This window comes from Schistocerca gregaria, chromosome 3 (genome assembly GCF_023897955.1).
Source record: "Schistocerca gregaria isolate iqSchGreg1 chromosome 3, iqSchGreg1.2, whole genome shotgun sequence".
In the NCBI taxonomy this organism is placed as follows: Eukaryota; Metazoa; Arthropoda; class Insecta; order Orthoptera; family Acrididae; genus Schistocerca; species Schistocerca gregaria.
This window is the reverse complement of record NC_064922.1, coordinates 357216329-357244112: the sequence shown is the minus strand read 5'-3', so window position 1 is coordinate 357244112 and position 27784 is coordinate 357216329. Positions and strand designations below refer to the sequence as shown.

The 27784-nt window shown below is 41.3% G+C and overlaps 1 protein-coding gene across 1 annotated transcript in view; it reads left to right on the top strand.

The window, feature by feature from the left end:
• The window catches only part of LOC126354039 (sialin-like), a 90696-nt gene that overhangs the window by 44820 nt on the left and 18092 nt on the right, over window positions 1-27784 (top strand). The window contains exons 6-8 of the mRNA XM_050003383.1: window positions 777-929; window positions 10133-10265; window positions 20662-20903. Coding sequence (XP_049859340.1) covers window positions 777-929; window positions 10133-10265; window positions 20662-20903 — 528 coding nt within the window. The remainder of the gene's footprint in view (window positions 1-776; window positions 930-10132; window positions 10266-20661; window positions 20904-27784) is intronic.

Genomic DNA, 27784 nt, shown 5'->3' with positions numbered 1-27784 from the left:
CCATTGTCATTTTATCTCTCTTATTTTCTGCCTCCCTCTCCCCCACACTTTATCTTATTTCCCGACCACACCTAGGTGCCCTACCCTCTCTCCATCTCATCCCCGTATGCCTCCACAAAGAGCACTTTAACGCACCCACCCATATCCCGCTCTCACTCCCCCTCCACAACTCAGACTCCTTCTTACCCTTACACCCTCCACCCAGACTGCTTCTCCCATCATATGCAGTTGCAGTGTGGACTCGACAGCCAGAGACAGTGGCCATTAGTGTGTGACCTGCTTTTTCGTGAATGTTGTCTATTTCAGAAGTAGACCTTCTGGTAAAAAACTTCATTGTTTAGTAGTCTTCTGGTTGTGCCTGTTAGCGATTCAACATCTCCGCTATATGGTGAGTAGTAATGTATCTTTTCTGTAATATTCCCGTTAGTATCTCCCTACGGACTTTTCGGCTGACAATCTAAAAAGCACTCTTCCTTTTAGTGGTAGGTATACTGCCTTGCTTGTTGCCCATGTAGCAATGAGAGAGTTTCGTTGCTTTAATGTTGCAGAGTAGATTTGAACTGCATCATCACAATGAATATTAGGTGATTACTCTCGACTAATTTCACATCCCCCCACCAGTTGAAGGGTAAGGCCTAGGAGAAAGGACCATAATATCTCTCTCGATTGTCCTTTCACTAACTGCCTGTTTTAGCAAGATATCTGTGCATTAGTTCTCGAAAAATATAGTGCAATCAGCAGGTGTAACCTTTAAAGATACGTTTCTGATGTTTCAGCAAAAACTGCCTGTGCCCTGGAAACGGTTGCTGTCGACGCCAGCTATCTGGGCCCTGGTCGTCTTCCTCGTGACTCTGGACGTTACTTTCTATTTGCTACTCTCTTCGCTGCCCCTGTACATCGCCGACATATTGCACTTTGACGTGGAAAGTGTAAGTATACAAAACTTCTACCATTATTACCATAGGGTACACTTCCTCAGTAACATATACAGATTCGCTGGTCCATATTGCTTCTGTTGCTGACTGGTTCTAATTCGTGAAGATTCTATTGCTATTGACGATATTACGTTACTTTTCTCACATCATTAATGTAATTAGAATCTCTGGTTTGATGTCCATTGACTTCTAAACCAACGTACAATGTTCAAAGATACTTCAGTGAACAGATGCAGTCCACAAATGCGATTCTAATAGATTCCAAATCTTTTTAGAGTAACAAATTTTCTCGCATATGAGAATGAGTGGAAGTCAAAGGTAGCGACTCTGGTGAGTATGGTAAATTTGTTATTTATATCATCTCACCAGACGAGGACGTTGTGGCTAAGTCTTCCGAAACAGTTGTGTGTGCGGAACAAACTTCTGCTGGTCTCACCTGTAGACCAGGACGATGAGGTATTGAACGCAGTTTTCCGAAATTCCTTCACCAGGGAAGACGAATGGAATATTCCAGAATTTGAAACACGAACATCTGCTAGCATGAGTTTCTTGATACCTTAGGGGTTGCGAAGCAACTCAAATCGCTTGATACGGGCAAGTCTTCAGGTCCAGATTGTATACCGATTAGGTTCCTTTCAGATTACGCTGATACAATAGCTCCCTACTTAGCACTCATATAGAACCGCTCGCTCACCGATAGATCTGTAGCTACAGATTGGAAAACTGCACAGGTCGCACCAGTGTTTAAGAAGGGTAGTAGGAGTAATCCATCTAACTACAGACCTATATCATTGACGTCGGTTTGCAGTAGGGTTTTGGAGCATATAATGTATTCAAACATTATGAATCACCTCGAAGGGAACGATCTATTGACACGTAATCAGCAGCTCTTTATTCGCACGAAGTAATGGCCGCTATCGACAGGGGATCTCAAGTTGATTCCGTATTTCTAGATTTCCGGAAAGCTTTTGACACCGTTCCTCACAAGCGACTTCGAATCAAGCTGCGGACCTATGGGGTATCGTCTCAGTCGTGCGACTGGATTCGTGATTTCCTGTCAGGAAGGTCGCAGTTCGTAGTAATAGACGGCAAATCATCAAGTGATATCAGGTGTTCCCCAGGGAAGCGTCCTGGGACCTCTGCTGTTCCTGATCTATATAAATGACCTTAGGTTGTTCACAGATGATGCTGTAATTTACCGTCTAGTAAGGTCATCCGAAGACCAGTATCAGTTGCAAAGCGATTTAGAAAAGATTGCTGTATGGTGTGGCAGGTGGCAGTTGACGCTAAATAACGAAAAGTGTGAGGTGATCCATATGAGTTCCAAAAGAAATCCGTTGGAATTCGATTACTCGATAAATAGTACAATTCGCAAGGCTGTCAATTCAACTAAGCACCTGAGTGTTAAAATTAGGAACAACTTCAGTTGGAAGGACCACAAAGATAATATTGTGGGGAAGGCGAGCCAAAGGTTGCGTTTCATTGTCAGGACGCTTAGAAGATGTAACAACTCCACTAAAGAGACAGCTTACACTACACTCGTTCGTCCTCTGTTAGAATATTGCTGCGCGGTGTGGGATCCTTACCAGGTGGGATTGACGGAGGACATCGAAAGGATGCAAAAAAGGGCAGCTCGTTTTGTATTATCACGTACTAGGGGAGAGAGTGTGGCAGATATGATACGCGAGTTGGGATGGAAGTCATTACAGCAAAGACGTTTTTCGTCGCGGCGAGACCTTTTAACGAAATTTCAGTCACCAACTTTCTCTTCCGAATGCGAAAATATTTTGTTGAGCCCAACCTACATAGGTAGGAATGATCATCAAAATAAAATAAGAGAAATCAGAGCTCGAACAGAAAGGTTTAGGTGTTCGTTTTTCCCGCGCGCTGTTCGGGAGTGGAATAGTAGAGAGATAGTATGATTGTGGTTCGATGAACCCTCTGCCAAGCACTTAAATGTGAATTGCAGAGTAGTTATGTAGATGTAGATGTAGATGCACAATAGAGGAGCCAATCTAAAGCATTTGAAAAGACTGACAGCTCAACATGACACGGGGTTATCAGATTTTGAGAGGGATGTCACCGTAATAAGTATTATTCTCCAACATTTAAAGAAAAATTTTTTTTTGGTAAGTGTAACTGCAGTGATTAATAAATAATTCTAATTTGGGATCCGAACATAAGAAGAAAACGAAGGTAAATTCTCAGAACGCAGAGGGGCAGAGGCCTTTTGATAATTCTCGCACTGTGAATCACTTTACTGCAGGCGTTATTTGCGGCACTGTATCCACTGCTGGAAGGTCACTCAAGGCTGTGATTTTGAGAGTGACTAACGCCGATCATTCCTAGTGGAAGTGTGACCCAGTCTCAGACGGCCTTCGCTCTCCATGCAAACAATGTCCAGCTGCCCAGAAACATAGACTCACAAAGCCAATTCGTCATCGATACACCCCCATGACATTGCCCTGTGTAATGCAGAGGTGGATGGATAATATCTCAGGTACACAAGTCAACCTCCAGTGTTCTCGAGGCGCATTCCTTAAGTATTGCGTTTCTAACACCACAACCAGGAACGAGATCAGAGGTGGTTTGATTTGGTTTGAGTGCGGCAGCCCGTCGGTCCCGTTTGACGGAAGGCCAAGTTGCGTGATGGCTGGGCCAGAAGAGGTCGCTCAGTCCACGTGGTCCAGACGTGACGTCACACGAAAAGTTACATCTCGCACAAAGGCTAGATAACTTCGTACATTTTTGAGCATGTGGTGATTAAACCATGAAGCTCGCAGTGGAATGGTATACACCAATTTCGAGAGATAGTAAGACGATCCGCTGATACTTATATAGGCTATGAGAATGATATGCGTAATTAGTCACAATGCAGAGAAGACATCTGCAATGGACTTTTCGCTAAATATTTGTCATTATTGTAAATATTTTAACTAGGAGAGACATCGACCCTTGAGATTAAAGCACTCATCGAAACGCATCGAATGACTTACCTACCTGTTTGCTTACATTCTTATTTGGCCAGAGAGAGCCAACTGAATCAAATGTTTAAGAAAAATCATTTTAATTAATGAACCAACACAGATACACGATAGCATGGCAGAATGTCTTGATGAAAGTAAACATGCTTCATATACGATATTTAGATTGTAGAATTAGTTATTACTTACTACTCAGAATTTTTCGTTGCTTCACCTGTAATTTAAATATCGTTAAAGATACATGAATTTGTATTGCGCAATGGAAAGAACAGGTCATTCCCTGTAAGATAGATGTCTACTTCATTATCTTATTAGGTGTAATATGTCTCATTAATCAAGGTTTGAGGTGTGTATATAATGAAGCATCTAGCTTTAAGATTGGAATTCTGTATAAAAAGATATAATCTAAACTGGTGATTACTCTGATACGTTAAGTGACGTAATTTATGGAATTTCCGGGAGCTGGGGAACCTCACATAAAAAGGCGGATCCATTTTTTCTCAAACGTAGTCGATCGGACGCAGCTGAAAACGCAGCATCTACTCTGGTCTGGCCGGTGATTTGGCCGCAAGCTTTTATGAACTTAAAAGATTTTTTGGGCTATTAGGCCCGACACTTAGAGCCATTTTCTTGACAGTTCAGTGTGGGCTCTGAAAATTTCACAGTGATCAAAACTTACAATAATAATAATAATAACGATAAGGAGCGTATGGCATTGGTGGTCGGGAGACCCTTCGCGGGGCGGTTCGGCCGCCGCTCCACAAGTTCTTTAACGCCACTACGGCGACTTGCGAGTGAATGAGGATGAAACGATGGTGAAAGACACACAACACCCAGTCATCTCGAGGAAGAGAAAATCCCTGACCCCGCCGGGAATCGAACCCGGGACCCAGTGCGCTGGATGCGAGATCGCATTTACACTGACTTCTCCAGATGTTCGGTGGAACTCGTCATTTTCGTGTGTAGATCAGGTTCGGGACAGGAGTAATCTCTTACCGAGTTGGATTAGAACTCAGTTTAAGTGGCGTCTCTGATCATTTTAGCACTAGTTGACACTTTGAGTTATTTCGTAGAGTATAGGATGGACTTAAATTTATTGTGATTAGTGTTCATTTAAAAATAAAACATTTAGACATTTGCACTATGAACAAATCTTATTTTACCCGTTTTATTTTAAATTTATAGTGAGTTTATAATTTTTACATGAGAGTTCAAGCAATTTTAAATCAGATTAGCATCAGTGAATAGATCGATCACCAGTTGTTACGTAGGTTGTGAAAAAGTTAAATAAGCTGTTAACTGTGTGTAGTTGGTGCACACAATTTTCCATGCACCACGTATCAACAACCTCATAGTTGTTTATTTTGATTTGTACACCAGGTAAAATAATTATTTTTACTCATAAAGCTTGAGGTATCATAGCAACATTCACTACAGCAACGACTACCCAAACACATCATCATTCTCGAAACAGTACCGCCGCATGTAGTACGCAGCCCATTTCATATTTTCGATCAATAACTTTGCAAACACAACTAGACTTAAACGTTTGTCCACGTATGTTGACGTATACAAATCTGTCGATGGCCATCATTCTGGATTTCCGTCACTAATTCTTGAGTCTATAGATGGTAGTTCTTCTTGTAGTTTTGCTAGTAATTTCGCCGTCATAAGTGTGATGCGGAAGTACAAGGTGGAAACAATCAAAGGAAACAGGGACTCTGTTATGGAGGTTGAAAGTTGTGCTTACATATTGAGGAAAAATGTAGGTACATGAGTGCAACGTGGCACATACAAATGTAAATACTTGATTTTTGATGGTTAACAGAATTGTTACGTAATACCAAAGGGAAGACTGTAACAGATTCGAACTGCTCAACCTGACGAGCACGTGAAGGACAAATATTTTCTTTGTTCTTCATTCGCATAATTATTTTCTTTAAAAGAATACGTTGAATTAAACTGCACAATTAAATGGCACATTGTTGATCGCTGGTATAATATTCCAGATAGACATTAAAATTACAGTTACCTCAATACCAGTAGCTGCTGACGGGCGTTGATATACATCAACGGGGACAGTTGAAAACGTGTGCCCCGACCGGAACTTGAACCCAGATCTCCTGTTTACATGGCAGACGCTCTACCCATCTTTTTTTTATTTTTACTTTTTTTAATCTCATTTTGTTCGTTGGTGGTCGTTGTATTTGTTCGGGGCGGACGTCCCATGATGCTTGTTCAAGTTCATCGTTCATCCGTTAACTCAGTTTTTTGTTACAGAGGGCAGTTAACCCTCTGACCGAACACGCCACCGAGGGCAAAGAGGATAGTGCGACTGCAGGAATTTACTGCCGGCATGCTCCCCGTGAGACCCACATTCTTAGCTTATATTCCACACACAACATTCGTAGTGTCCCTGGCATTATATCCATTACTCGCGACAGACAGTCCACAGAGTCCCGTAAGAATTCAGGCAATTCGTGCGCATCCGCACTGAAGAAGGTCATCAGCCGGTTAGCCGGTTAGCCTTTAACGATGTCAGCAGCTAATGGAATTGATTTAATTGTAATTTCTTTCTAGAGAGCTGCACGGTCGCCAATGGCATCTGTTCTTTCGGACATGTTCGAAAGAACAGATACCATCTTCACAGACATTATAAAATTGGCAAAGTACGTCCCTGGCAACACCTGTCGTTGAGCGGCGGAATGCCAGCAAGAGACGCAGGCTGAGGGAGTAGCAATGAACGTGGAAGATTCTGCGACACTCCGAACTGTCTGAGCACCCAAGAAAGCGAACGCAGCACGATGACATCACGACAACAGAAGAATACCGTCATAATGGGGATTACGCTGAGTGTCACAAGAAAGCCTAGATCTGTCATGACAGTTACTATACAGTTATCGACGCAAAGACAGTCTGAAACAGAAAGTTGAGAAATTCTGAAGCGACCGAGAGAGCTGACCAAACGGAAAAGCAGGATGCTTGATGTCATTGGTGCCTCACTGTACCAGACCACACGAACGCTCCCAGCAGAAATACAACTCCTGTCTGGGTCAGTCGCGGCAGTCCTGTCGGGGTGGTGGTGGTGGTGGGGGGGGGGGGGGGTGAGGGGGCTTATGCCGGTCGACCCTCTACTCGCCTCGCCGACTTCGAACTTCCATGGAGCACCGCAACCTGTTGGAGAGACCTAGCTGCTGTGAGCTGCAGCGCCTACAACTGAGCCGAGACTAAGGGCGTGGTGTGAGTGTAACTATCCAGCTGGCTTTCTCGAGGCCTGGCCAGCAGGGTCTAGGATCAGATCCTCATCAATAACCGTGAAACTGAGCCACTGCCGCCTCTCGTACTGGTTTCTACAGCGGACACCAACGCTGCCAGGCTCTCTCTTTCTCCTAACGGGAGGCCACACTAGGGTTTTGGTCTTCTACGTCAACGAGAACGCTCTGAAGATCAGAGCTACAGACAGACAGACCACCGTTGGTGGCACTAACGGCCTTGTCGCCCTCCCGTGACATAGCGGCTTGCTCTGCGAGCAGTTACTGCTGGGGAAGACAACTGTGTGCTTGTGATTAATAAATACATAACTGACAGTAAGGCCCACGGAGTAGCCCTCCATTATATGTTCCATTTACTTTCGCAGTCCAGTTTTCTCCTATAAACAATCACGTATTCACTTCAAAATGACTTTTCACTTTGGGTAAATCAAGCCGTTTGTGTATTTTATCAGGACCTTCACTCATCTTCTTTTACTGAAACTGTTCACTATACAGTGACTTTAAAGAGGTTGTGGATACCCCACCTTCCCAGCGGGATGTGTTTGCTATGCCAAATGCACGATTTTACACTGCCCGGTCAGTAGCACGGTACCCCAACAATAGTTGGAACTCTGCAGTGTCTCATTGCCAAAGCAGAACATAATACGAAGAGCAACGAACATTGCATAGTGTAGTACTATGTAGATTTTGCTCACTAACGAGGAAATGCAGTACGGCACTCCTATAAAGTCCATCTGCAATGTTCGATTTATCTGAAAATATTAGATAATATTTGGGAAGTTGATCCTGAGATAGTAGTTCACACAATGGGCGTATTTCTGTTGTCTGTCTAATACTACTATGTGGTGGAAAGTTGCTAATTTTTTTCAAAAGTGTTTTATAAAGGGTAACTGCAGTTAGCTTAGACATAGTCGAGAACAAGACAAAATTTGAGAAAATAAAAGCAGTCACAAAAAAGTTCACTTACATTCCTGAAATTGGTGCATCTAATCGTTACATTTGATTCTGACTGCAAATGGGACACTGAAGTGCAATTTTTACATTTCATAAATGTAATTAATATTAACTAATTTCTAAATCTAGGTACTGTGATAAAGCCACCACCATGAAAATAAGATTCCTATGGTGACCATGATAACAGCACTATGATTACATACAATAGGCTGCCTCTTTCTTCGGACATGCATGCTTGTTCAAAGGTACATTACATCGTAATTCGGAATAACACGGCCACTGCAACATAGTATTTATCCTTCAACGCGGGGCAAGGGTCTTGCAAGAAAAATGTTTCGACTGTACGGGAAGATACATAATGGATGTACGAGTACAGGTTGTAGACACATGGTTGTCGACACCTGGAAGTTTCGGTCTAGCCGTGAGTCGTGGACATGGAGCCGAATGGTAAGGCGACAGCTCACGAAAAGCGGGAAACCCGGGTTCGAGTCCCGCTCCGGCACAAATAATCATTGTCTTTATTCCATTCTACAGCTGATGAATGTCTATATTCGCAATTGCGAATACATTTAATGTGTTCATAATGGCTGTAGTCGCTGCAGTGCCTGTTCCTTAGGACAGCAGGCGTGTACAAACGTACATTGCATCGTAACGCGTAATAACACAGGCACTGCAATATCGTATCGTGCTGGAATATGAATGACGACTGCGTATCTGCGATAGCAGAAATTGTTCGAACATACCGTGGCAAACATTTACTATTGTCGCTTCGTCTACGAAGAGAAATGGGCCTGTCAATACATCACACATTAAAAAATGTCGAAGATTAAGCTCAGTTGTGGTCGTGTTTGTTGTGTATGTTTTAAGAGCCATAAATCCTAATGTCCTTTCCTAGTCTGTTGCCATTTTGATGTATTCCAAGTGAAATCTGCAACGAAGGACAAAGGAAAAAGCTTACAACAAACGACGATTCTCTGTTTCTAATAGTCGAGAAATTATGACTTTTTGAAATGGTAGTGGGACGTTATGGAGATTCCGTATTACTCTGACATGCTGCCTGTTTAGTGGTCATTAGCTATGACTCATCAGACGGAGTAAAATGTTAAGTAAGGAAATATTTCGTAGCATTGTCAGATGAACTGCCACCTTAATTGACATATGGAAAATGTAGGAAACCTGAATCAGGAAGGTCAGACGGGGATTTGAATCTATTTCTCTAGAATACAAATTTATTGTGCTGACTACTGTCCCATAGCTTTCAGACAAACGTAGCGTAACGGCCCACATTGGGTCTCAAATCCGACGTAAAATTTATTTTTACCCCTACCTGCTTTCAGTAACCCTTAGAATGAGCAAACACAAAATCTGTACATCTGAAAATATGTTTTCCAAACAGATTTCTATATTGTTTTATGTGTGGAGGAAAACTGATTTCAGAACATTTAGTTCCCTTATCATGTGCTTATCAAAAGGCTTAATGCAGCCAAAAGAGTATCTTCTTTCTAGATATTTTAAAACAGACTGCATGCGTTGTTCTAGGAGACGAGATAACAAAGATAAGTGTTTGTAAAATAGATCTCCTATACATCCATGTCATACAGCTGTGTTTCTACACCACTCTGTTGCCAAGATTAAGACACTAAAGTAAATTTTGAAAAATTTACGTATTTCTTACATAAAACAGTCTCTTAGATGTTACACAAAAGGGGATGTTTTTTATGTCTAGAATGAGACTACATAATGTATGCGATATCTTGGATCGCAGAAAAATAATTTAAGTATTTTACTCCATACAATTTTTAAATTTTTTATTGATTTACGATGTTTTCAACCTGTAGTAGTTCGTTTTCAGATTTAGCGTTTATTAATGTCGTTGAATATCTAAAACATAAATAAATAGATGTGACAAAAATTGTGACTTATCTGATTAGTTGTTTATACTGTTAGGTGTATTGCAAAAATAGTCAAGTTCCTGTGTTTCACACAGAATGGCATCCTGTCTGCTGTTCCTCATATCACCGGCTCCATTGGCAATTTGCTGTTTGGATGGTTGGTTGACTTTGTTTACCGCAGGGGCTACGTGTCCAAAATTAGTGTGTTCCGTATCACAAACGCAATAGGTAAGTCTGTTCATAGTATCTTTCTTTTCGTGTTTATTGCCTCTTTCCAAGAATTTTTACTTATGATCCTTATTACCGAGTGAAAGCAGAAAGTGATGCTGCATACAAAAGAACGCCTTAATAGTAATTATTTTTAGTCATTATTTTATACCTAGAATGCTTTCGGGATATGTTCAAGGAGTTTCTAGTCGTTCAATTGTTCTTTGATAACCCACTGAGGGGACACAGTGATGTGTATATTTAATGTGATCAGATAAAGGCATCAGGCTCTCCCTTGGATCGGACCATGGTTACCTACATCTACATCTACTCATATCGCTACATATCGCTACTGTACACCATTTATTGTGATGACCGTTTTCAGAAAACTAAGTTTCCATCATTAGCTCTTCTTCAGTACATTTCACTGAGTCTTAATCATATGATGTCACAGAAAGATATTTCATGAACATGAGAACAATCACTATAATCACTGCAATATTTACATTGTTTAATGTAATAGTTATTTTATGCTTGATTTGCTGATATACTATTGTTCTCATGTTCATGAAATATCATTCTGTGATATGACACTGTATAACATGCCTTTGATCAAGATTCAGTGAAACGTACTGCACTAGATCTGATAATGGTAACGTAGTTGCTGAAACTGGTCGTCACAATAAATGTTATACAGTAGCAATCTTTGCTGTTTGAAGTTCTACTTTATTTCTACATTAACCTATATCGCCCCCTAACTTGATAATGCCAAGAACATATGATTTAATTTTCTGTCTACTTTCAAACAGAGTGAGGGGAAAACCAACTGCCTGCTTCATGGTCCTTACGCGGAACGTACTCTGGTGGTAGCAGAATCGTTCTGCAGCCAGTCTCAAATACCGGTTCCATAAATTTTCTCAACAGTGCTCCTCGAAACGAACGGCGCCTTCCCTCCAGCGATTTCCATTTGAATTTCCGAAACATCTGCGTAATACTTTCGTGTTGCTCGAACCTACTGGTAACAGATCTAGAAGCCCGCCTCTGAACTGCTTCGATATCTTCCTTCCTTCTACATTGAATCTTGATTAAATAATAATAATAACAACAACTATTATTATTATTATTGTTATTATAGAATGGAAGGATGATTTGCAGTTATGGCCATTTAGAACAACAGCAGCGAAGAGCGTTGCACCTGAAGGACAGTATACCTGAGTACACATGATGTTTCCTGGTCGGTGTTGTAGTCTTGTGATTTATTTTTAGAATCATATGAATGAACACACACTGGTGACAGTCATAAACAATTTCCGGTAATTTCTACCGTTTTCGTTGGATGTGAGACATGAGGTTGTATCTTGTGGACGTTTATAAATATTACATCAACTTATTTAAATGCTGTGTAATAAGTTAAAGAAATTTGGATTTTTTTTAAAAATCTAGTTGCATAACTTGTGGACGATTGACCCATATTTCGCAGGTCCTGCACCCTCTTGTAACTTGAGACGGAGGAAGGTCTTTCAGCATGGAACTTGTTTAGTGGGATACCGCTCAGACAATCCTACATAGAAAAAGAATTAGGAAATTTAAAACACATCGCTGTAAACAATTCACACAGTCCTGTAGCCGTTGACAAACTATAAGATCAGTAACTGAGCACGGATGTCTCATCGTCTAGCTGTTTTCGAGACCAAAATTTGTGAAGATCCCGTTTGTGGGGATTTTCTCTTTCGATTTGGCTAAGATTTTTTAAAAACCAGGATTGACGTGTTGTTTTCACTACCGGTAACGAGCTTCAGCATCATTACATTCAACAACGAACGTCCCCATAGTGATAAGTAATCAGGGTCCGGCGTATACAAATTAGAGGGTAGTGACCGCGATGTGTCATATATAGGGTGTGACAAAAATGTACCTACAGTACACATTCTTCACACGTAGACGAAGAAATTATGTTATATTTGAACATGGGTCTCGAAACTCTTTGTTTCCCTGTTACAGCTCATTTTCTGCAACGAGTTTCACCGAGATCAGATTGTAAATTTTCACAATCGGTATATGCATGTGCGTGGGTAGACGTCAGTCCTCACCCAACTGTTGAAGCAAGTAATAAACAAAGATTTTTTATCAATGTTTGGACCGGTAATGTTGCTGACTGTTCGGTAGAGCTTCACTTTCTTCTAACCAGATTCAAGGTCCTTCGCATAACAAAAGGATCTGATGTGCTTTCTGCAAATACCACAACATACTGTATGTCTTCGTGAAAAGTCCTGATCGTCTTCAGGAGTTTTGGAGGACACCCCGCTAATTGAGTGTCTCAAATGCGTTATTTAGGCTGATGAAAGTACTGAACAAAGGAATATTCTTCGGCAGGAATTTTTCCTGAAATTGTCTGAGAGTAAAGTTCATTTGAATAGTGGAGGGCTAAGCTCGAAATCCACGTTGAACCTCACGGTACACGTGCTGGGCACCCTTTTCCAGTGTGCGCACCACCCAACAGGCAAACGCTTTTCCGACAACACTCAGCACTGAAACGATGCCGTATCAATCGCAATCACAGCGATCGCCTTTGTGTAGAGTGTCGATGTTGGCATCGCGTATATCCTGCGCCACAGTATCCTCGGCTCCACAGTCAATAAATGGTTGTAGAGCACTGGTACGGGCGGTATCAGTTATGTGATGGTGTTGTTGTTCCTGCATTTCAGCCGTGCAAGAACTCTCTGGAGCTCCTCCTTAGCAGACACAGCGTCCAACGCGTGACAAGTAGATAATTGAAAACTTGTTCCATAAAGTTTAGGCACAATTTCCGGGTGTCTGCAAATCCCTGCCACGATATTTCAGCGCAGAGTCTTCTGGCCATCCCCACCTGAATACTGACAGGAAAGGCACTGAGCTCACGTGTTTAAGACCCCGCCGGCACATGCGCGGTGTGTCCAGTTGGCGTTGAGATAGTGTGTGAAACGTAATAATAACGGACTCTTAATTAGCTAGGTAGGAAGATCAGGAGGGGTTGTACTAATGGGGATTTTACTCACTTTTCATTCAGTGGTGTAACACAAATTTATTTTACGTAGTTTCAATCACGTAGCAGACAATTAAGCCCTTTTTAATTAAATAAAAGCCAAGTAATGAGAGTCATTTAAAATTCAATGCGAACTTAAATGATTTGCAGAAAATTTAACGTTAACTTTGACACAAGCTGACTTACTATTCTTTAAGGCAAAAAATGCACTATGGGACTTAACATCTGTGGTCATCAGTCTCCTAGAACTTAGAACTACTTAAACCTAACTAACCTAAGGACATCACACACATCCATGCCCGAGGCAGGATTCGAACCTGCGACCGTAACAGTCGCGCGGTTCCGGACTGAGCGCCTTAACCGCGACACCACCGCGGCCTGCTCTTGACGGCAAGACACGTCCTAGTAATACACAGAATGCAATAAGGGCCACGCGGGGTAACCGTGCGGTCTAGGGCACCTTGCCACGGTTGGGCCTCCTCCTCCTCCCCCCCCCCCCCCCCCCCGTTGTATGTTCGAGTCCTCCCTTGGGCACAGGTGTGTGTGTGTGTGTGTGTGTGTGTGTTGTCTTTAGTGTAAGTTAGTTACGTTAGATTAAGTAGTGTGTAAGCCTAGGGACCGATGACCTCAGCAGTCTGGTCCCATAGAACTTACCACAAATTTCCAATGAAATAGCGGTAAAGTCGTAACAAAGCAGACGTAAATCTAAACAATAGTACCAGAACACATCAAAAACGCGTTAATTACCGAATGGTGAGAATAAAACATGATTTAAACTTGACTGATAAAAACTAAAACCATAATTAAAACAATGAAAAACAATTTAATATCCGGGCAAGATAATTTTCAGCCCAGAAACACGCATCAATAGAAGATTTAACACATTTTCCAATAACCGAAGAATAACTGAGTTTCAATAGATTAAATTGTATGTTGAGACACAATGCACAGTGAAATTTGCGTAAGGTGAAGGCCACAAGCTAACGGTAACACGTACAGAAGATTAAGACAGTTCCCTGCAACACAAATAATTTTAATTAGAACTGAAACACACAGCCGTGCTTGAAATAAATAACTTTTGGGGTACTACTAATTAATCTGAGCTTACCAAAAACCATGACAATTAGAAGAATTAAGAAACAAACTCCAAATATTTAATTTTTTGTGGGCAACGAATTAAAGTAACCACAAGGACATTCGCATGACATTCAAAGGGTCCGTTCACTCATCAGTCCACAGTGATTCGGAGAGAACAAATGCGGCCTGGAACAAACTAAAATTTATGTGAGCCACCTAAATATCGCAGAAGAATTTCTTAGACGAAATACGTCGCTATCATTAGCCTCAAGGAAATCAGAACAACAAATGCAGACTATCAATAGGCCAGTAAAACAGCAAAACCGACCACATTATGGGATAACCAATTAAATATCCGTGGTAACAAGTAATACTAAACTGCATCTCTTATTGAGAACTACGTGACCAATCATTTACTTTAAAAATCAGAAGAATTAATGAGAGGCAGACAAGAGCAGGTAACGCATACACTAGTGCACACCGCCAATCTTCCGAATAAGCTTTCTTCCGAAACACGGCGCTTTACACTGGCTGAAGGTTCACAAGCACCACGTATACCTAAGGTTAACACACAAAATATTCGTAAATTATAAAAGGATAACAGCCAATAAATCAGTCTAACACGTCTACCAGATCTTGGCGTTTCATTGCACCTCGAGTACCATGGAGAAGCGGGCGTCCCTACCCAACAAACAGAAGGAAGACAGACCAAAGGAACAGAGAACACTGCTCTGACAGCTCGGTGCCCTTCTGATAAACCACAGCACAAGCCATATTGGTACTCAACAAACCTACACGGGGTAACATGACCCTAATACTGGTCACCCGCCAGCAGCCAACACGAAGGCGAAGAGGCCCCCACGAAAAGCTCGTTGCAGCTTCGTTCCTCAGCTCCTACTGCCCACCAAACCGGCCACCACCCACGGAGTCGCCACACCAGAGGGCGCTGTTCTCCAACAGCAACATGTTAGTCAAAGAGGATAGGAATGGTGATATTGATACATTGCGAGACAGCCGCCATGGCTCAGTGTGCTCGAGCAAAGCTGTAATGTCAGCCACAAACCGATTGCCGATGAGATGCAGTTGAGTCCACTAGAGGCACATATGTATATATTACAGCTTTGTTCGAGCACACCCTCTCCTCAACATACTTTGTACTTAATGAGTTTTTGAACGATCTGACGGTATCGCCATGGGGAGCCCTTTGTCTCACCTGGTGGCCAATCTTTTATGGAAGATTCTGAGCAGCGAGCACCCGCCTCAGATATTTTAAAACCAACAGTATTTTAGCAATAGGTTGATGACACTTTTATGGTTTGGCTTCCTGGTTTGGACAGTCTCGGAGAGTTCCTTCAACATCTGAATTCCTTACATGGAAACATAAAATTTACTGTGGTGATGTAGGAACATTGTTGCTCGTTGTACTATTCATTTAAACGCATTACACATAGCGTTGAAATTTAATATAGTGTATGTGGTAAGATCACGATAAGTGAAACATTAGCTTCGTTGTTTCGAAGATAAGAAGAAGTTTTGTAGTGAACATGGTATCGGCAATATGCAACATTGTGAGGCCTACCATCCCAGTCTCTGCCTCCTCAGTCTGACGTTGCTGCACTATTTCTTCCCTTCGTCACTGCAAGCGAGCGCTAAGATGATTCCGTAAATACTACGGCTTCTTTCGTACATCCAGATTTAACATTAGATTCGCTTAGTCTCTAATGATCCAATATCGCTAATACAGAATGGAACCGGTATAATTGCAGGTATTTCTATTGGTGACTGAAGACTGTGAGCTGAACAACGTTAAGTCAGTATTTACATCATCAGCAGGTTAATAATTATAGCTATTATAGATCACATTTATTTTCAGACTGATAAGTATCTCCAAGTATGTGAGGCAAGAGCAACACATTAATGCTTAGGCCGGAAGTGTGGCCGAGCGGTTCTAGGCGCTCCAGTCTGGAACCGCGCGACCATTGCGGTCGCAGGTTCGAATCCTGCCTCCGGCATGGACGTGTGTGATGTCCTTAGGTTAGCTAGGTTTAAGAAGTACTAAGTTCTAGGATTATCTATTGGTTATGAACTGTAGATTAAAACTGAAGAAACTGGAAAAAGGTGGGAATTTAAGGAGATGGGACCTGGATAAACTGACTAAACCAGAGGTTATACAGAGTTTCAGGGAGAGCATAAGGGAACAATTGTCACGATTGGGGGAAAGAAATACAGTAGAAGAAGAATGGGTAGCTTTGAGCATTGAAGTAGTGAAGGTAGCAGAGGATCAAGTAGGTAAAAGGACGAGGGCTAGTAGAAACAGAAGAAATATTGAATTTAATTGATGAAAGGAGAAAATATAAAAATGCAGTAAATGAAGCGGGCAAAAAGGAATACAAACATCTCAAAAATGAGATCGACATGAAGTGCAAAATGGCTAAGCAGGGATGGCTAGAGGACAAATGTAAGGATGTAGAGTCTTATCTCACTAGGGGTAAGATGCTGCCTACAGGAAAATTAAAGAGACGTTTGGAGAAAAGAGATCCACTTTTATGAATCTGAAGAGCTCAGATGGAAACCCAGTTCTAAGCAAAGAAGCGAAAGCAGAAAGGTGGAAGGAGTATATAGAGGGTCTATACAAGGGCGATGTACTTGAGGACAATATTATGTTAAATGGAAGAGGATATAGATGAAGATGAAATGGGAGATACGATACTGCGTGAAGAGTTTGACAGAACACTGAAAGACCTGAGTCGAAACAAGGCCCCCGGAGTAGACAACATTCCATTAGAACTACTGACGGCCTTGGGAGAGCCAGTCCTGAGAAAACTCAACCATCTGGTGAGCAAGATGTATGAGACAGGCGAAGTAGCTTCAGAGTTCAAGAAGAATATAATAATTCCTATCCCAAAGAAATCAGGTGTTGACAGATGTGAAAATTACCGAACTATCAGTTTAATAAGTCACAACTGCAAAATACTAACGCGAATTCCTTACAGACATATGGAAAAACTGGTAGAAGCCGACCTTTGGGAAGATCAGTTTGGATTCCGTAGGAATATTGGAACACGTGAGGCAATACTGACTCTACAACTTATATTAGAAGAAAGACTAAGGAAAGGCAACCTACTTTTCTAGCATTTGTAGACTTAAAGAAAGCTTTTGACAATGTTGACTGGAATACTATCTTTCACATTCTAAAGGTAGCAGGGGTAAAATACAGGGAGCGAAAAGCTATTTACAATTTGTACAGAAACCAGATGGCAGTTATAAGAGTCGAGGGGCATGAAAGGGAATCAGTGGTTGGGAAGGGAGTGAGGCAGATTTGTAGCCTCTCCCCGATGTTATTCAATATGTATATTGAGCAAGCAATAAAGGAAACAAAAAAGAAAACTTCAGAGTAGGTATTAAAATCCATGGAGAAGAAATAAAAATTTTGAGGTTTTCCGATGACATTCTGTCAGAGACAGCAAAGGACTTGGAAGAGCAGTTGAACGGACTGAACAGTGTCTTCAAAGGAGGACATAAGATGAACATCAACAAACGCAAAACGAGGATAATGGAATGTAGTCGAATTAAGTCAGGTGATGCTGGGGGAATTAGATTAGGAAATGAGACACTTAAAGTAGTAAAGGAGATTTGCTATTTGGGGAGAAAAATAACTGATGATGGTCGAAGTAGGGAGGACATAAATTGTAGACTGACAATGGCAAGGAAAGCGTTTCTGAAGAAGAGAAATTTTTTAACATCGAGTATAGATTTAAATGTCAGGAAGTCGTTTCTGAAAGTATTTGTATGGAGCGTAGCCATGTATGGAAGTGAAACATGGACGATAAATAGTTTGGACAGGAAGAGAATAGAAGCTTTCGAAATGCGGTCCTAAAGAAGAATGCTGAAAATTAGCTGGGTAGATCACGTAACTAATGAGGAGGTATTGAATAGAATTGGGGAGAAGAGGAATTTGTGGCACTACTTGACAAGAAGAAGGGACCTGTTGGAAGGACATATTCTGAGGCATCGAGGGATAACAAATTTAGTATTGGAGGGCAGCGTGGAGGGTAAAAATCGTAGAGGGAGACCAAGAGATGAATACACTAAGCAGATTCAGAAGGATGTTGGTTGTAGTAAGTACAGGGAGATGAAGCTTGCACTGGATAGAGTAGCACGGAGAGCTGCATCAAACCAGCCTCAGGACTGAAGACCACAACAACAACAACAACAAGTTCTAGGGGACTGATGACCTCAGATGTTAAGTCCCATAGTGGCCAGAGCCATTTGAACCATTAATGCTTATTTTCCACTTGGCAGCAGGTGAGGTGTTGAAGTGTACATGTGGATGCAAAACAGGTAGTCTATACCAACAGATATAGTCTGTTTAGTTGTGCAATTACCACAATGGTGGAAACATCAGGTCGTCAAATTTTTGATGTATTTCTGGGAAGACTGTTCGACGCAAAAGAAACTACTAACACACCGATGTGTGTACGTATTGAGGTACGAAATAAAATTATCTGGACTTACACCCATTACACCCTGTGTATTAAAATAGATCCAAGAGGAAAAGAAGAGAAGCAATAAGTCTAGAACATGGAAAGGAAGGATGAGGTTCAAGCACTATTCTTTCATCTGTCTACAGTACATACATAACCATAGGCAATCAGATTGTCTACTTTTGGTTTCCAGCCCATTATCTTCATATTACTGACAGTTTCTTCTTTATATGCACTTAATTTATCTGCTACAGGTTAGCAATTATTGGTAAATACACTGCTGGCCATCCTATATACAATACGAAGAAGTACCGAAGATATAAGAGCCAAATTGATTCGGGAGATAACCCGCTATACAAAGATCGCATGACTGAAAATACATACCCATTTGAAGTGAGGAAGATGATGAAATCAGTAATGAGTGCTGTCGCCATTGTTGGGTATAGCCGCTGCTACACGCCTCGACACTGATTCAAATGGGCTCTGGATGTGTTTTTGCGATATAGCAGTCCATGCTGTTTCCACAAATTGCCAAAGTTAGTCTGGTGTAGCAGCGGGTGGTTTACCCCAGATCAGTCGTTCCACAATCATTGGCTAGACGTTTAGAAAAGGGAAGCCAAGGCAGCAATGCAGTCCAATGGGCGTGGTGGTGCAGGCACAACATGGATCCCTCGCTTGGCGATCGGCGTTCATCGCACCACTGCCGGTGCAAACACCTGCGGCGTTGACGTAGTGGTAAACGTAGCAATGGGCGCCTTGCGAAGAGTCCACTGTGCTGCAAACAACGTCGAATGGTACACGCGGACATTGTTTGTTGCGCAAGAGACCGAATTTGTTGTGATACAGTTCCCAATGTAACAGAGCGATCCATTACTGCCATGCGCTCAATATGCCTGTCATCACGTGTAGTGGCGCAACGAAGTAAAAGCAATCGGTCGCGTCGGTCCGTCGTTCCCTCCTGCATCCAGCGATTACACACACACACACACACACACACACACACACACACACACATAAATACAGGAAATAAGTCGTCCTTTAGCTTATGTGGTATGAAAACATGACTCAAACATTCAGAATTAATAGTACACTGAACAAAAACAAAATGATGAACACGCAAGCGATAAAAAAAAAAAAAAAAAACGCTCTATGAGTGTGGTCAGATAAGTTTTTCGTAAATCTCGAATTGTGTATGAAAAGTTGTGACGACAGGTGAGAGTAAAATGAAAAACGTGTGAAAAACAGTGTCCATAACTACAACCCACAAATGCGCGAAGTATGTGCATTATGACAGTCCAGGAACGACTCTCGGAAAAATATTTTGAAAAACCGCTCTTTGAACAAAGACACTTATTCCTCCTACTGTTTTGAAGATGACACACTGTCATCCCTGTGGTCTAATGAAGATGACACGTAGGCACCGACACTAATCTGGGGAAGGGAAAAAAGAAGGAAAACTTTGTCTTTGGCAGAAGACGTCATTTTCAAAATCACAAATTGAAGATTTTAATAAGATAGTCTTCACAGTGTGTTCGCTATGTTCAGAATGGGTAAGTACCTCTTTACCTTTATGGTTTCAGGAATTTTCAAAAATTTGAAACTGGACTTGAAATTGTATGACCAAGCTAATTTCAATAATATGAAGGTGGAAAATTATTAACAGTATGACTTGATGAATAAAGTGATTACAAAGGGACCATTTAGAGTGTACATGTTAGTAACCACTCCTACGACCAGTTTATTTGTATTTATTACGACTCTGTTTGCACAGTGCATGTCTTGTCCTTCGGCCGTTATAAGAGCAGAGCCGACTACAGCTCCCTGTTGTGCGCAGGTATCCTGGGTCCGGGCACAGCGATTCTGGTGGTGGCGCTGGTGGGCTGCGACTCGGCCGCCATCGTGGCGATGCTGGCTTTCGGCGGCTTCTGCATGGCCGCGCACTGCTCGGGCTTCTACATGAACATGCAGGCCATAGCGCCCAACTTCGCCGGCACCATCGTCGGCTTCGTCAACACCTTCGGCAACATGTCGGGCATCGTCGTCCCTTACGTCGTTGGAGCCGCCACCAAGGCAAACGTACGTTACTTCACCGTCACTTGTGGCAAGTAGAAGTGGCATCAGTTGTGACAAGCAGAAGTGGCTCACGCTGTGCCATGGCTGTGTACTTTGTGACCTTGGGCGATAACCTTGGCCTGGTTTCTTGCTCACTTTGTTTAAGTTAGTGGCCTATGTCATTAACTTTTGATGCTATCACAGGGAATTTCCAGAACTTCTTATCCTGTTCCGAATACTTCCGATTTATTCCGAATCTTCCTGCTGATTCAGCAAGTGATGGGCAGGGAATTTTCTGAAATTTCTTGTCCCATTGCGAATACTTCTGAGTAGTTCTGACTCTTCCTGCTGAATCGTCACTCACTTAGAGAAGTTACTCAGTTGCGAAAATGATGAAAATGTTCTCAATTCTGTTTTCGATATTGACTTAACAAATTCGTTTATGGCCTGGATCACCAGTCACATCGGTAAATTTCATTGACAGCTACAAAACGTAGTCACAAATTGTCTTAAAAACTTGTAAGGGTATATGAAGGTAGAATCTGTTCCCGAAAGAACAAATACCATTGATGACCGTGCAAATTCTCTAGATGTTTGCCCATCACACTCTCATGGGGAGCGTGCAAGACATAAGTCCCTGCAGGACTGCTACAGCCGGCACGGTAGCTCAGCATGTTCGGTCAGAGGGATAGCTGCCCTCTGTAATAAAAAAACTGAGTTAATCGATCAACAGCGACCTTCAATGGATGTCCTATGACGTCCGCCACGAGCAGAAGCAACGAACAAAAGCGAAAAAAATGAGATAAAAAAAAGATGGATAAAGCACCTGCCATGTAAGCAGCAGATCCCGGGTTTGAGTCTCAGTGGGAGCACACATTTTCAACATGTCCCCAATGATGTACATCAACGCTTGCAAGGGGGTTGCAGGTTAGGTTGTGCTGAGAAATAATTCTTAAGAAAAAAATTCGATACGTTGCGCCGTTTCTCAGGTTATTAACATTAAAGGTAGCCAACGAAGCCGTTGCACGAGGAAATTCAAGCGCCTTGCCAAGGACAGTATCGCCAAACGTGTTCTTCATTGTTTTCATAAAACCGAACAAGAGAGCGATACAAAAGTTGGACACGGGTTGGTAGTAGGGATCGAAACCGAGCCAAACGCTGAACAGTCTCGTGCGCTGCCGCGCTATGAGAACAACGGACACCCTTTGAAGCTTGTCAGACTGTTTCTGAACACCTTGTATATCATTCGCTCTGAAATATTCTGAGTGTATAATATACTCACCATAAATAGTTAAAAATCAACATATGCCTGTCCAATGCAATTAAAATTAGAAAAATGTAGCTGTCGAACATGAAATTTACTTTAAGTACTATTCCGCAAAACTTCAAAAACCCGAAGTTACATCAACTGCTGTTTTTCTGCTCCTGTTGCTTGTCTTTGTCAACAGATGGCTGCATCGGTAAAACATTCGAAGTTCGATAGAAGCACCATGGTGTAAGGCACAACAGAGCCTCAAATTAGTTATTTATTGTACACGATGTTTGTCAAATATCACAATGTTCTTTCCAAGTTAGCCAAAATGCATCAGAAACGCAAAATAGCACCAGGTCTACATCATATTGGGGTCAAAAATATCATTGCAAACTCATAAGTACATCTAAACACACGTGGCGTGCTAAACAGCCAGGTAAAATCTCTATGGAATATGAGAACGAGATTAAAACGAACTCTCCATAAACAGGTGAAACAAACAGTTGCTAATGCAGTGTAATTAATGAATTAGTTGAATGTAGTTGTGAAGGTGAGTTTTACTTTACATACTATTCCATAAAACTTCGGAAACTGCTGGTTTAAGCTCCTATCTCGTGTCTCACGCGATAGGAGCGTGATATAGTTTGATCTGATTAGTTTGAGCTGATTACCACGCTTGGTTTATGACATAACAGAGCCTTAAATTAAATTAAATGTAGCTGTATGGTTTTAGAGACCTTTCAAAATCTCGAACATCCAAAACGTCCATAGTGCATATACAAGACTGATGGGACGAATGAAAATTTGTAACAAGCCAGGGATTCACACCTCAGCCCACTCGGCATTTCTCTAAACTCGAACACCACTGCAGGGACTCTCCAACTGTATTGGAATAGCATCTCAGCATCGAAAGAATACGAAATGTTTAACAAAGAAAAATTGCCAAGGAGATGTAATTTTTTAGAAGTTATTTTATTTAGACGGCCAGTTTCGGCATTTCATTAACGTCATCTTCAGGTGCCTATGCACTCCATGTATAGACAATCAGATATACCGATGCATTTATAATTGTAGTCATGAATACCTGCATTCCATGAAGTTGTTATCAAGTCTCCGATGCACGCACTCCACGATCAGATTCACGGAATCCAGATACTGATGGTTCCATTTATGCATACATCGATGTATATGATTGTCTATACATGTAGTGCACAGGGCCTAAAGATGGCATTAATGAGACGCTGAAAATGTTCGTCTAAATCAAATGACATCTGAAAACATACAGCTGTTTGGTGATATTTCTTTGGTAAATGTTTGATTGGCTATTGTACTGTATCCACGGTGGATCGACAGAGACTGAATATGAGATGACTTGAGACGTGAATGAGAATTTGGATTCAAAAGGGAAGTGTGCCAGAATGCCCTGTGCTGTTGTACAAAGCCGCTATATCATGGTGGCGTAGCGGTTAGCGCATATTCCAGGTTATTAGGAGGCCTGTGTTTCAATCATGGCCTAGGTACAAATTTTCTTTTGTCGTTTCAGTCTGCTTATATACACCATAGTTGTCCGAGACTTGAAACGGTTACTGGAACGATACAGTTCCATTTGATGAAACCACCGATGCCTGGTTTTCAGGCAGGATCTGCCATTTCGTCCGATGCTGAGATACTATACCAGTACATTTAGATATCCTCTGCAATGCTGTTCTAGTTTATGGGGAGGCATGAATGGGAATTTGGATTGATGGGGTGTCAGGGTGGCCCTGTGCAGTTATGGAAAGTCACTGTCCCAGAGCGGTTCAAGTGGCTCTGAGCACTATGAGACTTGACATCTGAGGTCAGCAGTCCCCTAGAACTTAGAACTACTTAAACCTAACTAACCTAAGGACATCACACACATCCATGCCCGAGGCAGGATTCGAACCTGCGACCGTAGCGGTCGCGCTGTTCTAGACTGAAACGACAGGAGACCGGGGTTTGAATCCGGTCCTTCGTACAAATTTTCATTCGTCCCTTCAGTTTGCATATATACGTCTCAAACCAAATACGTACCATACCTACGACGTGTCACAATGTTCTTTCCAAGAAAATACATCAGAAACACAGAAAGTGTCATGTTTATGTCAAATATCGCAATTTTATTTTCCACATACACACGCATCCGTCAAATCTGTGCCTAAAACATGACGGTGGACTCTAAATTAAGTAACCCTGTGCTATTCCCAAGTCTAAATAGTTGCGAAGGACGTGATAAATTAACAGTCGACGCTACAGATTTGCTCTAAAAGAGCCACATCGTCGAGCGAATGTGACCAGATTTAAAACTGAGAAAATACAGGTTGCCTAAAACACTACGCAAAGCAGCCAAGCACACAACTGTGTTATTATCTTTGGTTGTGATATGTGTCTAAATGTAAGAGAAGCAGTGACCGTGCAGTCCACTAAAATTAGGTTTCATCGAGCTGTAAAAGGTCATTCTATGAAAGGCATGGTCATAAATAAGTAGATAATATGTGAGGAATCAAAAGGAGACATCGTAGAAAACTAAGTATGAGAAAACAAGAAACACTGGCTATTTTGACACTAAATTCCATAAACAAAAGTGAGCCTTTTTGTAAAGAGAGTGATATCAACGGAGGAATGAAGTCTTTCGCTAATGAACAAACTATATTTTTCTTTTTTACCCTTAGTCAGTAGTCTGAAACACAGTTGGACTGCTCAAAGCACAACTAACATTACAGCTATAACTTAGTTACGCTGATCATATCCATCGTTTGGCTGTGTGAACGGCCTTGTCATTTGCAGACACAAATCTTCTACAGAATATTTTTCAGCACATTGGTACAGACCAAAGGGTGTTTGGAATTCTTCATTTAATCATAATATATTTCGGCTTCTTCAACATAATCGCATTTCTCCATGTTGGTCTTGTGCCGCGTCACTCCCAGTCTGTCTGTTGAGTGCCTCCTATGTCCCAAACTGGAGGTGGTAACAAGTGTCAGTGGCATCCCTGAATCCACCAGATGTTCTGTTACTTCACAGGTCGTTAAGGTGGGAATCAGGTAAAGAAGCAGGTCGAATTGGTGCTGATTTCTACAGGAAACTCTGAAGGACGGAGATAGTCCAAACAAAAACTGTTGTGGATCTGTTTTCTGTTTTTCCTTTTCCAGTTTTGCTGCTACAGTTCTCATATCTGAAGGTCGTATGAACGGGAACATTCTATTATGTGTATTTCGTTTTAAGAGGTCCGTTAATATTCAAACTCCCTCTTCACGAACTAGATCAGTATGGGCTGAGTTGGCGCTACGTAGGACTAGTGTGCGAAAGGTGTTGGTATATGCACCCCATGTGGTATTCGGTAGTTTCTGAAAGATGACGTTCCTGGTACTAATCTTCTGGTTAGTGTTCTAGCATTGGTGTATAAATGTTGGAATTTAGACTGGTTTCACACCCAAATATTTTTGGTCCTGGCAGTGAGGGGAGTGTTGTCCACTCCATTTCTGCCTCCCTGTTTCTCAGATGAAATGTGCAGATAGGAGTTTTCCCATGATTTAGTGTAAGCAGGTTGTTTTGATACTACCAAGGGAACATTTCCAAGTGTCAGTAAACGATCTTGATGAAACTTGGCAGGGGTGCAGAGCGCGCAAAATTACAGAATACATATTTTTTGCTTGTGTGCTTAAGTGGTAAAAAATATCTAGAAAGGTAATTGGTATTTTAGATTTAGAGGGAATATCTTCGAAAAGATGATATATAAAAATATTTCCCATATAAAAGTTGATATGTAAGTAACGTTCTTGAAAGCTATATGACCAACTTTTGTAATAATTTAAAATTTTGCAAAATACCCCACCACCATTAATTAGTTTTAAAAAATGAAGACTTTTGTTGCAACATAAATTAAAGAAACTTTCCAGCTACATATATCGCTGTGTAATAAAGCAAGCTTCTGAAATACTGTTTTTTCGAAAATCAGCTATACACAACGTGCTGTCGGGGTATTTTCAACATAACTAATCAAAATATCTAAACATTCCTTACTATTCTAATTATTTACTTATGTTTGTGTACGTTTAAGTTGTTATTTTACGTTTTTTGTTTTTAAGTTATTTAGTTTACCGTCTCACATACGTGTATTTCGTTAATAGTAAGTAATAAGTAGCCCTTTAATATGATAGAAGATAATTACAATAATTTTAATCTGTAAAGAAATTCTTAACACAATACGTTTTCATACCATACACACAAAATAAACGAAATTTTTCGCGTAGTACTCTATACACGACAAACAAGACAATATAAAACAAAACACAAATAGATTTCAAATTTTCAGGGTGGTCCTCTAAATATCCTGATTTATAGCAGTCATATTTCAGTACACTGGTAAGCGTTGGCCAAGAGAATTGATTATGTACTAATGAGTGCAGCTTGATTATATTGTTTCTGATGTGGAGAACGACATCACAATCATTCAACAGACCTAGATTTGAAAATCTTCTCACGAAATTCTTCCAACATCGAAAGTTATATACGTCCCACTGCTGTATCTGCGGCTTTGAGCCCTTTGAGATCACCAGGTGAGTGAATTCCTTGGTCTCAGTTAGGTTGCTCTCAACGGTTCTTTCACATTGGCCTCTTCAAGAATCTAACAACACAGCATATGTTTCTCCCTTACTGGAGAAGACAACATCTTTCATGTATCTTATGACCTATTCAGGAGTTTGTTTACGAATTATCTATGATATCACAAGGACATTTACGGCTTACAAAGAGATTCTCGAATTCTCCGTCCAAACTCACCATTAGTTTCTTTTAAAACTATGAAAAGGCCGGTGTTCAGTGTGAAACAACCGTTTTGAGCGTCGTACCCGAGGACAAGGAACATCTGATCCAAAGTGCTCTATCGACAGATGCAGCCGTGGAACGTATACAGCTTTAGACGCTGGAATAACTTTGTGAGAAGTTCATCAACATCATTTATTGACACTTGGGAATGTTCCCTTGTGAGTGGATAATTCTGCAGTGGCATGGACAAAATCGTTTACTTCCTCTTCGAAAGTCATTACAGTGTCATCCTTGCGGATGAATTCTCTGTTGTCGACAGAAATGGGCTGATTATTAGTAGAGATGTTGTGTAGAAGGGCAGCCAGCATATTCTTTCAGTTAGCACATTTCTTTGTAATCTCCGTCTGCACCTTTCGTCTTGCAAGGTCACATAAAATCTACCTTTGTGTAAAAGTCTGACGAACTGAGGTAGCCGGTAGTCCACTGTAGCCATACATACCTTACCTATGAATATTTTGTGATTTACCATTTCGTAAACTTTCCTAAGTATCGATAAAGCACTGAGCTAACATGCCATATGAAGATAATTATACTGTTTTAAATTATATACGTTACGTTAATATGTTTTCCAAGAGATGAAAACAATAACACAGCGAATGATTGTTAATAGTTTTACAGCGATGTGCTATACATCTGACGAAGAACGATGCCTTAAAAACGGGGAAGGAGGCGCTGGAGAAACTGATCTGGTCGAGGTAACAGCTCATGAGCGCCACGTATCTGCATGGCAACGACCGCATAGCTTTGGACACATAGCTGTCACAGGGAGCCATATAAGATGACGAAACGCGTTGCTAATATTACACAA